Source organism: Panulirus ornatus, chromosome 17 (genome assembly GCF_036320965.1).
Source record: "Panulirus ornatus isolate Po-2019 chromosome 17, ASM3632096v1, whole genome shotgun sequence".
Lineage (NCBI taxonomy): Eukaryota > Metazoa > Arthropoda > Malacostraca > Decapoda > Palinuridae > Panulirus > Panulirus ornatus.
The window spans coordinates 26371514-26385666 of NC_092240.1; the positions used below are offsets into that span (position 1 = coordinate 26371514).

Consider the following 14153-nt stretch of genomic DNA (forward strand, 5'->3'; position numbering starts at 1 on the left):
CAGTGTATCCTGAGGTGTCAGGTACAGTGTCACAGTGTACCCTGAGGTGTCAGGTACAGTGTCACAGTGTACCCTGAGGTGTCAGGTACAGTGTCACAGTGTATCCTGAGGTGTCAGGTACAGTGTCACAGTGTACCCTGAGGTGTCAGGTACAGTGTCACAGTGTACCCTGAGGTGTCAGGTACAGTGTCACAGTATACCGTGAGGTGTCAGGTACAGTGTCACAGTGTATCCTGAGGTGTCAGGTACAGTGTCACAGTGTACCCTGAGGTGTCAGGTACAGTGTCACAGTGTATCCTGAGGTGTCAGGTACAGTGTCACAGTGTACCCTGAGGTGTCAGGTACAGTGTCACAGTGTACCCTGAGGTGTCAGGTACAGTGTCACAGTGTACCCTGAGGTGTCAGGTACAGTGTCACAGTGTACCCTGAGGTGTCAGGTACAGTGTCACAGGTTTATATATAAAACAGAAAAAAAAAAAACCTGAGGAAAATACTCTTGAGTCACTTCACGAGTTGCACGTTTGGACCAGCTTAACATTTACCCAGCGTATCAAAAGGTCCACCGCTCTCATGATATATGTTTCCCCTCCGCTGCAGAATTTAGAAAGTAATTGTACCAGCGGAGAGCAGTAGAGGCAGGCATGAGTTCAGGGAGGCTCGGTACAGCGTGGGAGGTGGGCCACTAGTGGGACACCAGTGCTCACTGACGGTGGTGTGTCATGTCTTGTTGCTACAACACGCACCTCCCTAGACACAACCAGACTCCCGCTCCCACCACCACCACCACCTGCTGCTGCTACCATAGTACCTCTCAGCCTAATGAACCACGACCGTAAGTCGTCCTGCTCTGGAGTTATCATTCGAAGGCTGACCAGTAGGAAACTCACGATCGCAACGGTCGGACCCGAGTTACCCAGCCCCGAGTTATCGTAATCTGGGTCATGAACTGTCTAACACGAAAACGATTACTGTTTAACTTTTGGCTACAGATCCTATGATGATAATAGGAGTACTAGTAGTAGTAGTAATAATAATAATAATAATAATGATAATAATGATAATAATGATGATAATACCTTGATATTTTTAGACCCTAAAATAAATTGATATTTTCAGAATCAATGTTGTTATGTAAAGGACGATACAACACTATCCAGATTGTGGCAATATAGGTGTGAGTGTCATCTAGTGGTGTTGTACTATCTATACATGCTGGGAACCCATCCCTTACATCTATGTCCTCTTATATTTCTGTAATGTTTATTGATAAATGTATAAATACATTTATGATTTGATTTGTGTTCAATGAAGTCCAGAACGATATGTGTTAATCTGAACAAGTCGTAATCTAGTTTTAGGAAGGTTCATCAACCTGTTTGAGTCGGGCATGTAGTCAGCGATGTGTCTTGTGTCTGTACAGGAGGCGACCCTGGGGTCCAGAACCAGAAGACGCCAACCATCGTCCTCCTGACGCCCGAGGGACGCTTCCACTCGCTGGGGTTCACAGCGCGTGACACCTACCACGACCTGGACCCGAAGGAAGCCAAGCGTTGGCTCTACTTCGACAAGTTCAAGATGGCTCTCCATGCCGACCAGGTCAGTGCTGGGGGAGGGAGATGTGGTATCATATCTGTGGAGGAGGAGGGTGGCAGTGTAGTGCAGGGGTAGTGCAGGTGTAGGGGAAAGAGGCAGTTCAGGTGTGTGTGTGTGTGTGTGTGTGTGTGGGACTCTTAGGAGTAATGTATACATTACGGAATATTAATATATGTCGAGGAAGGAGTTGTGCAGGTATGGGGGTAGTCATATGTTAGGTATATGATGGTATATAGATATAGGCGTGCGTTGCAGGTGTGTTAAGGACGGTAAGAGTCAGGTGTGGGATGCTGGGAAGTGTTAGATGATGGTAAGTTTGGTGGGTGTAAACAAGTGCTGCACACAAGGAGGCGTCTTCAAGTGTGTGATAGATTAGTATGAAGTGTAAGTGAAGAAGTGTTAAGTGGCGCTTTAGATCTACAGTATAGGGATAGTGTCAAGTGTCATTACTAATGATTCCCATGTGGATGATAGTGTCAAGTGTCACTGAACGTGTGTGTGTGTGTGTGTGTGTGTGTGTGTGTGTGTGTGTGTGTGTGTGTGTGTGTGTCATAGATGATAATGTCAAGTGTGAGGATCGCTCTGTACCAGGAGTGTCAAATGGCATCATCTTTGATGAACGACCCCACAAATGCCCTGGGTCGTCGAAAGGAGACAAAGGCAATAAAACAAATCAACTAATGATGACTAGTTGGGTAACACTAGTGTATCTTGCTGGTCGTCTGTACTAACTAGTTGGGTAACACTAGTATATCTTGCTGGTCGTATGTACTAACTAGTTGGGTAACACTAGTGTATCTTGCTGGTCGTCTGCACTAACTAGTTGGATAATACTAGTGTATCTTGCTGGTCGTCTGTACTAACTAGTTGGATAACACTAGTGTATCTTGCTGGTCGTATGTACTAACTAGTTGGATAACACTAGTGTATCTTGCTGGTCGTCTGTACTAACTAGTTGGATAACACTAGCGTATCTTGCTGGTCGTCTGTACTAACTAGTTGGATAACACTAGTGTATCTTGTTGGTCGTCTGTACTAACTAGTTGGATAACACTAGTGTATCTTGCCTGTCCCCTGCGCTAACTAGAAAGTAAAAGGATTGTCAATGGACCTGAGAATTTGTTGCAAGAATATGTGATGCCGCATGTGGCAATCACCACAATAGCGCGTGACGAATTCAGCAATCACTTCTACTGAGTAACGCAGCCAGTGTGTGACGTATTCAGGAATCACCACAACAATGTGTGACGTATTTAACAATCACCACAACAATGTGTGACGTATTTAACAATCACCACAACAATGTGTGACGTATTTAACAATCACCACAACAATTTGTGACGTATTTAACAATCACCACAACAATGTGTGACGTATTCAACAATCACCACAACAATGTGTGACGTATTTAACAATCACCACAACAATGTGTGACGAAATTAACAATCACCACAACAATGTGTGACGTATTTAACAATCACCACAACAATGTGTGACGTATTTAACAATCACCACAACAATGTGTGACGTATTTAACAATCACCACAACAATGTGTGACGTATTTAACAATCACCACAACAATGTGTGACGTATTTAACAATCACCACAACAATGTGTGACGTATTTAACAATCACACAAAGAATGTGTGACGTATTTAACAATAACCACAACAATGTGTGACGTATTTAACAATCACCACAACAATTTGTGACGTATTCAACAATCACCACAGCAATGTGTGACGTATTTAACAATCACCACAACAATGTGTGACGTATTTCAACAATCACCACAACAATGTGTGACGTATTTAACAATCACCACAACAATGTGTGACGTATTTAACAATCACACAAAGAATGTGTGACGTATTTAACAATCACCACAACAATGTGTGACGTATTTAACAATCACCACAACAATGTGTGACGTATTTAACAATCACCACAACAATGTGTGACGTATTTAACAATCACACAAAGAATGTGTGACGTATTTAACAATCACCACAACAATGTGTGACGTATTTAACAATCACCACAACAATGTGTGACGTATTTAACAATCATCACAACAATGTGTGACGTATTTAGCAATCACACAAAGAATGTGTGACGTATTTAACAATCACCACAACAATGTGTGACATTTAACAATCATCACAACAATGTGTGACGTATTTAACAATCACACAAAGAATGTGTGACGTATTTAACAATCACCACAACAATGTGTGACATTTAACAATCATCACAACAATGTGTGACGAATTTAACAATCACCACAACAATGTGTGACGTATCAAACGATCACCACAAGTGTGTGACGTATTTAACAATCACCACAACAATGTGTGACGTATTTAACAATCACCACAACAATGTGTGACGTATTTAACAATCACCACAACAATGTGGGACGTACTTAACAATCACCACAACAATGTGTGGCGTATTTAACAATCACCACAACAATGTGTGACGTATTTAACAATCACCACAACAATGTGTGGCGTATTTAACAATCATCACAACAATGTGTGACGTATTTAACAATCACCACAACAATGTGTGGCGTATTTAACAATCACCACAACAATGTGTGACGTACTTAACAATCACCACAACAATGTGTGACGTACTTAACAATCACCACAACAATGTGTGACGTATTTAACAATCACCACAACAATGTGTGACGTATTTAACAATCACCACAACAACTTGTGACGTACTTAACAATCACCACAACAATGTGTGACGTATCTAACAGTCACCACAACAATGTGTGACGTACTTAACAATCACCACAACAATGTGTGACGTATCTAACAATCGCCACAACAATGTGTGACGTATTTAACAATCACCACAACAATGTGTGACGTATTTAACAATCGCCACAACAATGTGTGACGTATTTAACAATCACCACAACAGTGTGTGACGTATTTAACAATCGCCACAACAATGTGTGACGTATTTAACAATCGCCACAACAACATAGGTCATACAAAAACAAACATCATAACATGTTCTACTGTATGCAGTCACACACCACAACATGTGCTGTTGGCTAATTTAACAATCGCCACAACAATGTGTGACGTATTTAACAATCGCCACAACAACGTGTGACGTATTTAACAATCGCCACAACAACATAGGTCATACAAAAACAAACATCATAACATGTTCTACTGTATGCAGTCACACACCACAACATGTGCTGTTGGCTACAGTAACCACCACAACACTAGAGTGCTACTGTTGGCTACAGTAACCATCACAACACTAGAGTGCTACTGTTGGCTACAGTAACCACAACAACACTAGAGTGCTTCTGTTGGCTACAGTAACCATCACAACACTAGAGTGCTTCTGTTGGCTACAGTAACCACAACAACACTAGAGTGCTTCTGTTGGCTACAGTAACCATCACAACACTAGAGTGCTACTGTTGGCTTCAGTAACCATCACAACACTAGAGTGCTACTGTTGGCTACAGTAACCATCACAACACTAGAGTGCTACTGTTGGCTACAGTAACCATCACAACACTAGAGTGCTACTGTTGGCTACAGTAACCACAACAACACTAGAGTGCTTCTGTTGGCGACAGTAACCATCACAACACTAGAGTGCTACTGTTGGCTACAGTAACCATCACAACACTAGAGTGCTTCTGTTGGCTACAGTAACCACCACAACACTAGAGTGCTACTGTTGGCTACAGTAACCATCACAACACTAGAGTGCTACTGTTGGCTACAGTAACCACCACAACACTAGAGTGCTACTGTATGCTGCAGCAGCCAGCACCGTAGTGTGTGTTGCTGTACACAAGGCAACACCAGCAGCCCGGCTCGTGGCTCTCTAGACAGGCGATCATGACTCGCTCGAAGTAACGGAGCGTGTGTGTGTGTGTGTGTGTGTGTGTGTGTGTGTGTGTGTTGGCTCACCTCTGCCCCTCTCTACTGCGGCAGGTGAAACTGGAGCCCGACATGCTTCACCTGTCCGGGGGTGGGGGGCTCATCTCTTCCCCCCCTTCCCCTCTTCCCCTCTCCCTGACACACTCTCCAGTACCCTCCTGATGGAGGCTGGCTGAACGATCCCAACCTTGTAAAGGGCTGAGGGAAACTGGGTTGTTACGATAGGTCACAGTACTGAGTTCCAGCCCTCGTGACGTTTCAGTTCCAGTTTCATTTTCTAAGAAGTTCCATAATTGCGTTCAGCGTCCTGGGAGCTGTGTGGTAGCCACTTGTGGTAAATGAATGGAATCTGGTACACAAGAATCAAACTTAGGATTCCTACCGAGTGACGAGGATAGTACCTAGCTAGTGTGACGAGGATAGTACCTAGCTAGTGTGACGAGGATAGTACCTAGCTAGTGTGACGAGGATAGTACCTAGCTAGTGTGACTAGGATAGTACCTAGCTAGTGTGATGAGGATAGTACCTAGCTAGTGTGATGAGGATAGTACCTAGCTAGTGTGACGAGGATAGTACCTAGCTAGTGTGATGAGGATAGTACCTAGCTAGTGTGATGAGGATAGTACCTAGCTAGTGTGACGAGGATAGTACCTAGCTAGTGTGACGAGGATAATACCTAGCTAGTGTGACGAGGATAGTACCTAGCTAGTGTGACGAGGATAGTACCTAGCTAGTGTGACGAGGATAATACCTAGCTAGTGTGACGAGGATAGTACCTAGCTATGGTGACGAGGGACAGCACCAAGTTGGAGTGACGAGGATAGTAACTAGCTTGTGTGACGTGGATAGTACCTAGTGAGTGTAATGGAGGTGCTAACTAGCTAGTGTGACGGGAATAGTACCTAGCTAGTGTGACGGGAATAGTGCCTGATATTACCTAGTACGCTGATATGACCTAGTTAGTGTGACGAGGATGTCATCTAACCAGTGTGAAGAGGACACTGCCGCGCCAGTGTAATAGGGATAGTACCTAGCCAATGTGATAGGGAATATGTCTACCCACTGTGATTGGAACAGTGTCTGGCCGGTGTGACGGAAGAGAACCTATCCAAGGTGGCGGGGACAGAATCTGGCCACTGTGACAAGTCAGTACTAGCCAGTGGACGGCTACAATGTCTAGCCAATCTGACAGGGATAGTGCGTAGTAATTGTGCCGGGGATGGTACCAAGCCAGTTTGACGGGAATAGTATCTAGCCACTGTGAATGAAGAGATGCAAGGTTTGCCTTCATCTGTAACAAAAGACAGATGAATTCTTTCCTGAGACTGACTGTATTCTACGATTTCAATTTGTTTTGAAGTCTTAGAATCTGTATATCCTTCCAGAAATAGAATCTAATTATTCTTCTATATGTATGTATGTAAGTCACAATACGTTCAATCCTCTATTACAGAATATTACTCTTTATTACAGCACATTGTTCTCTGGTACAGCACACTGCTCTCTATCACAGCACAGTGTCCTCTGGTAAAGCACTCTGTTCTCTATTACAGCACACTGTTCTCTGGTACAGCACACTGTTCTCTATTACAGCACATTATTCTCTGGTACAGCACACTGTTCTCTATTACAGCACATTGTTCTCTGGTACAGCACACTGTTCTCTAATACAGCACATTGTTCTCTGGTACAGCACACCGTTTTCTATTACAGCACACTGTCCTTTATTACAGCACAGTGTTATCTGGTACAGCACACTGTACTCTATTACAGCACAGTGTTCTCTGTTGCAGCACATTGTTCTCTGTTTTAGCAAATTGATCTTTCTTACAGTATATTATCATCACCGTTCTCTGTTACAGAACATTGTTCTCCATTATAGTACGTTGTTTTCTGTTACATCATATTGTCATCAGTTACAGCTCATATTTCATTGTTCTCCATTACATCTCAGTGTTGTATGTTACAGCAAATTGTTATATGTTACAGCACATTGCTCTCTATTACAGTTCATTGATCCCTGTTACAGCACATTGATCCCAGTTACAGCACATTGTTCTCAAGTACAACATATCGTTCTCTGTTCTTCTTTTATGTTGGAGGCTCCATTTACGGACAGAAGTCCACATTAAGGACGGAGCTTAATTAGAATATAATAGAGGATTATAAATGGGACGAAAGAAGAGACAAGGGAAAGTATTTACGAGTTTTTCGAGGAGGTGAAGAGAAAGTATTTACAGGTTTTTGGAGGAAGTGAAGAAAAAGTATTTACGAGTTTTTGGAGGAAGTGAAGAGAAAGTATTTACGAGTTTTTGGAAGATGTTAAGAAAAAGTATTTACGAGTTGTTGGAGGAAGTGAAGAGAAAGTATTTACGAGTTTTTGGAGGAGGTGAGGAGAAAGTATTTACGAGTTTTTGGAGGAAGTGAAGAGAAAGTATTTACAAGTTTTTGGAGGAAGTGAGGAGAGAGTATTTACGAGTTTTTGGAGGAAGTGAAGAGAACGTGTTTACGAGTTTTTGGATGAAGTAAAGAGAAAGTATTTACGATTTATTTTTTTTTTTGAGGAAGTGAAGATATTTACGAGTTTTTTGAGGAAGTGAAGGGGAAAGTATTTACGATTTTTTTGAGGAAGTGAAGGGAAAGTATTAACGAGTTTTGGAGAAAATGAAGAGAAAGTATTTACAAGTTTTTGGAGGAAGTGAAGAGATGATATTTACTAGTTTTTAGAGAAAGTGAAGAGAAAGTATTCACGAGTTTTTGGAGGAAGGGAAGAGAAAGTATTTACGAGTTTTCGGAGGAAGTGAAGAACATCGTCTTTTTGAAACGTGCCAGGATAAGAAACTCGAGAGTTCCTGAGCAGGATATTATTACAGGAGATTATGTATTATAGCTCATTGCTCTCTCTTACAGAACGTTGCTACATCTCTGTAACAGCACATTTTTCTCCATTACAGCTTACTCTTATCTGTTACACCACATTGTTCTATGTTACAGCACATCTTCAATTCTCTAACAGCACTTTGTTAAAACACATTGTTATCGTTAAAGCACAGTGTTCTCTAATACACCGCATTGAAATCATTACAGCACGGTGTTCTCTAATAAAACACATTGTTATCGTTACAACACAGTGTTCTCTAATACAACGCATTGAAATCATTACCGCACGGTGTTCTATAGTAGAACACATTGTTATCGTTACGGCACAGTGTTCTGTAATACCACACATTGTTGTCGTTACAGCACAGTGTTCTCTAACACAACACATTATTATCGTTACAGCAGTGTTCTCTAATACAGCACATTGTTCACTGTTACAGATATTGTCATCTAGTTCAGCACAATGATCTTTATTAGAGCTCACTGTTTTCTGTTCTAACACAGTGTTTTCTGTTTTCGCATATGGTTATCTATCGAAGCACATCGTTTTCTGTTCCACTTCACTGTTTTCTGTTGCTACTCGATGCTTTCTGCCAACACACATCTTTTTTTTTCTTTTTTTACAACGTTGTCTTCAGATACAGCATATTGTATTCTATCACAGGACGTTGTTTTCCACCGCGGCATTGTTTACTGTCACAGCACAGTGTTTTCTAGTACAGCATACCATTTTTTGTTGAAACATTTCGTTTTCTATTGCTGCACATTGTTATCTATTACAGCACATTGTTTCTAGTACAATGGATTGTTTTCTATTCTAGCACAATATTGTTTACACCATATTGTTCTCCATTACGGCGCATTGTTTCTTATTACAGCACATCGTTTTCTATTACAGCAGCTCGTGTTCTGTTGCAGTATAGTGTTTTCTGCTGTATGGCAGTGCTTTCTATTAAACATATTGTTTTCTGTTGCAATATATTGTCTTCCATTACAACACTTTGTTTTCCATGATAATACATTGCTTTCCATTACAGCACATCGTTTTCTAGTACAGCAGGTTGTTATCTATTACAGCATATTGTTATTTATTACAGCACATTGTTGCTTTACGAAAGCACTGTGTTTTCTATTGCAGTACCCTGTATTCTATTGGAGCACATTGCTATCTAAGCTTAACAGCACAATGTTTTCTGTTACAGTACTCTGTTCTCTATTAGAGCTCATTGTTATCTATGGCAGCACATTGTTTTCTGTTACAGTACCCTGTTATCTATTAGAGCACATTCTATGGCAGCACAGAGTTTTCTATTACAGCGCACTGGTGTCTACATAAGGACAATTTTATCTATGACAGCACCGTGTTTCCTATTACAGTCCACTGTAATCTATTTGAGCACATTGTTATCTATGACAGTACAATGTTTTCTGTTACGGTACTCTGTTCTCTATTACAGCACAGTGTTATCTATGGCGATACAATTTTTTTTGTGACAGGAAGTTAAGGCATACAATACTATTGTTGTAAGTTATAACTCTCATACAATAATTGAGACACTGATGTTGTAAGTTATAACTCATACAATACTTGAGACACTGATGTTGTAAGTTATAACTCATACAATACTTGAGACACTGTTGTTGTAAGTTATAACTCATACAATACTTGAGACACTGATGTTGTAAGGTATAACTCTCATACAATACTTGAGACACTGATGTTGTAAGTTATAACTCTCATACAATACTTGAGACACTGTTGTTGTAAGTTATAACTCTCATACAATACTTGAGACACTGATGTTGTAAGTTATAACTCTCATACAATACTTGAGACACTGTTGTTGTAAGTTATAACTCTCATACAATACTTGAGACACTGATGTTGTAAGTTATAACTCATACAATACTTGAGACACTGTTGTTGTAAGTTATAACTCATACAATACTTGAGACACTGATGTTGTAAGTTATAACTCTCATACAATACTTGAGACTCTGTTGTTGTAAGTTATAACTCTCATACAATACTTGAGACACTGTTGTTGTAAGTTATAACTCATACAATACTTGAGACACTGATGTTGTAAGTTATAACTCTCATACAATACTTGAAACACTGTTGTTGTAAGTTATAACTCTCATACAATACTTGAGACACTGATGTTGTAATTCATAACTCTCATACAATACTTGAGACACTGATGTAATTCATAACTCTCATACAATACTTGAGACACTGTTGTTGTAAGTTATAACTCATACAATACTTGAGACACTGATGTTGTAAGTTATAACTCTCATACAATACTTGAGACACCGTTGTTGTAAGTTATAACTCATACAATACTTGAGACACTGATGTTGTAATTCATAACTCTCATACAATACTTGAGACACTGTTGTTGTAAGTTATAACTCTCATACAATACTTGAGACACTGATGTTGTAATTCATAACTCATACAATACTTGAGACACTGTTGTTGTAAGTTATAACGCTCATACAATGCTTGGGACACTGATGTTGTAATTCATAACTCTCATACAATACTTGAGACACTGTTGTTGTAAGTTATAACTCATACAATACTTGAGACACTGTTGTTGTAAGTTATAACTCATACAACATTACACTTGTTATAACTCTCATACAATAATTGAGGCACTGATGTTGTAAGTTATAACTCTCATACAACACTTGAGACACTGCTGTTGTAAGTTATAACTCTCATACAACACTTGAGACAATGATGTTGTAAGTCATAACTCATACAATACTTGAGACACTGATGTAAGTTATAACTCTCATACAATACTTGATACACTGATGTAAGTTATAACTCCCATACAATACTACATACAATAATTGAGGCACTGATGTTGTAAGTTATAACTCTCATACAACACTTGAGACAGTGATGTTGTAAGTTATAACTCTCATACAACACTTGAGACAATGATGTTGTAAGTCATAACTCATACAATACTTGAGACACTGATGTAAGTTATAACTCTCATACAATACTTGATACACTGATGTAAGTTATAATTCCCATACAATACCTGAGACACTGTTGTTGTAAGTTATAACTCATACAATACTTGAGACAGTGATGTTGTAAGTTATAACTCTCATACTATACTTGATACACTGATGTTGTAAGTTATAACTCCCATACAATACTTGAGACACTGTTGTTGTAAGTTATAACTCATACAATACTTGATACACTGATGTTGTAAGTTATAACTCTCATACAATACTTGATACACTGATGTTGTAAGTTATAACTCATACAATACTTGAGACACTGATGTTGTAAGTTATAACTCTCAAACAATAATTGAGACACTGATGTTGTAAGTTATAACTCATACAATACTTGAGACACTGTTGTTGTAAGTTATAACTCCCATACAATACTTGAGACACTGATGTTGTAAGTTATAACATACAATACTTGATACACTGATGTTGTAAGTTATAACTCATACAATACTTGAGACACTGATGTTGTAATTTATAACTCTCATACAATACTTGAGACACTGTTGTTGTAAGTCATAACTCTCATACAATACTTGAGACACTGATGTTGTAAGTTACAACTCCCATACAATACTTGAGACACTGATGTTGTAAGTTATAACTCATACAACATTCCACTTGTTATAACTCTCATACAATAATGTAGACACTGATGTTGTAAGTTATAACTCTCATACAACACTTGGGACACTGCTGTTTGTAAGTTATAACTCTCATACAATACTTGATACACTGTTCTTGTAAGTTATAACTCGTACAACATTTCACTTGTTATAACTCATACAATACTTGAGACACTGCTGTTGTAAGTTACAACTCTCATACAATACTTGAGACAATGATGGTGTAAGTTATAACTCCCATACAATACTTGAGACACTGTTGTTATAAGGTATAACTCGTACAACATTTCACTTGTTATAACTCATACAGTACTTGAGACACTGATGTTGTAAGTTATAACTCCCATACAACACTTGAGACACTGTTGTTGTAAGTTATAACTCATACAACATTCCACTTGTGAACTCAGATGTGTAGATGACCTTTTTCACTGTCTTCACTTCGATGCGCTTCTGTTCCTCATGAACGTACGCTCTCCGTTAACGGCTGCGCCGCTCTGCTCTAACGGCAAACTTTCCCAATTAAAGCTCAAGTTGAGCCGATAAAGCTCAAGTTGAGTCGATAAAGCTCAAGTTGAGTCGATAAAGCTCAGGTTGAGCCGATAAAGCTCTAGTTGAGTCGATAAAGCTCAGGTTGAGCCGATAAAGCTCTAGTTGAGTCGATAAAGCTCAGGTTGAGTCGATAAAGCTCAAGTTGAGCCGATAAAGCTCTAGTTGAGTCGATAAAGCTCAGGTTGAGTCGATAAAGCTCAGGTTGAGCCGATAAAGCTCTAGTTGAGTCGATAAAGCTCAAGTTGAGTCGATAAAGCTCAGGTTGAGCCGATAAAGCTCTAGTTGAGTCGATAAAGCTCAGGTTGAGTCGATAAAGCTCAAGTTGAGCCGATAAAGCTCTAGTTGAGTCGATAAAGCTCAGGTTGAGTCGATAAAGCTCAAGTTGAGCCGATAAAGCTCTAGTTGAGTCGATAAAGCTCAAGTTGAGTCGATAAAGCTCAGGTTGAGCCGATAAAGCTCTAGTTGAGTCGATAAAGCTCAAGTTGAGCCGATAAAGCTCTAGTTGAGTCGATAAAGCTCAAGTTGAGTCGATAAAGCTCAGGTTGAGCCGATAAAGCTCTAGTTGAGTCGATAAAGCTCAGGTTGAGCCGATAAAGCTCTAGTTGAGTCGATAAAGCTCAAGTTGAGTCGATAAAGCTCAGGTTGAGTCGATAAAGCTCAGGTTGAGTCGATAAAGCTCAGGTTAAGCCGATAAAGCTCTAGTTGAGTCGATAAAGCTCAGGTTGAGTCGATAAAGCTCAGGTTGAGTCGATAAAGCTCAGGTTGAGTCGATAAAGCTCAGGTTGAGTCGATAAAGCTCAGGTTGAGCCGATAAAGCTGAGGTTGAAAAGAGCTCTCTCTGTTGTGAGACTGAGCCCACAACTGGTTCCGTTGTCTCTCAAAGAAATAGATGGAAAAAGATGGTCCGTGAGGAACATGAGGAGTGAGGGAATATCCGTAGGGTCAAGCTGTGAGGAGGCACGTGTGTGTGTGTGTGTGTGTGTGTAGCGGGAGGTGTCGGTGGGCAGGTGTAACAGACGTGCAGCTGTGTTTTCCGGGGTCTGTTATGTCATCAGGCGCCGGCCGTCCACCCTCAACACACCCAACGCACTTCCTCTTTCTAATGAGCTCACTCACCACACTTCTTCCTTCTACCACACACACACACACACACACACACACACACCTCTTCCGTCCGCCACATACACTCACCACACCTCTTCCTTCTGCCACACACACACACACACACACACACACACACACCTCTTCCGTCCGCCACATACACTCACCACACCTCTTCCTTCTGCCACACCCACCCACCACATCTTTTTCCTCTACCACAGTCCACCACACTTCTTCCTTCTACCACTCACACCCGCCTCACCTCTTGCTTCTACCACACCATTGCTTCTACCGGCCTATTGTTGATACATGATAACCACATGGTTAGTACACGGTTAGTACATTGTTCGTACATGGTCGTACATGGTTAATACACGGTTAGTACATCGTTCGTGCATAGTCGTACATGGTTAGTACACG

The 14153-nt window shown here is 40.4% G+C and overlaps 1 protein-coding gene across 3 annotated transcripts in view; it reads left to right on the forward strand.

Annotated features, from left to right (window-relative positions):
• LOC139754654 (uncharacterized) overlaps positions 1-14153 on the forward strand; it is a 313149-nt gene that overhangs the window by 187349 nt on the left and 111647 nt on the right. For all 3 annotated transcript variants that reach the window (XM_071672184.1, XM_071672183.1, XM_071672185.1), the window contains exon 4: positions 1421-1596. In XM_071672184.1, coding sequence (XP_071528285.1) covers positions 1421-1596 — 176 coding nt within the window. The remainder of the gene's footprint in view (positions 1-1420; positions 1597-14153) is intronic.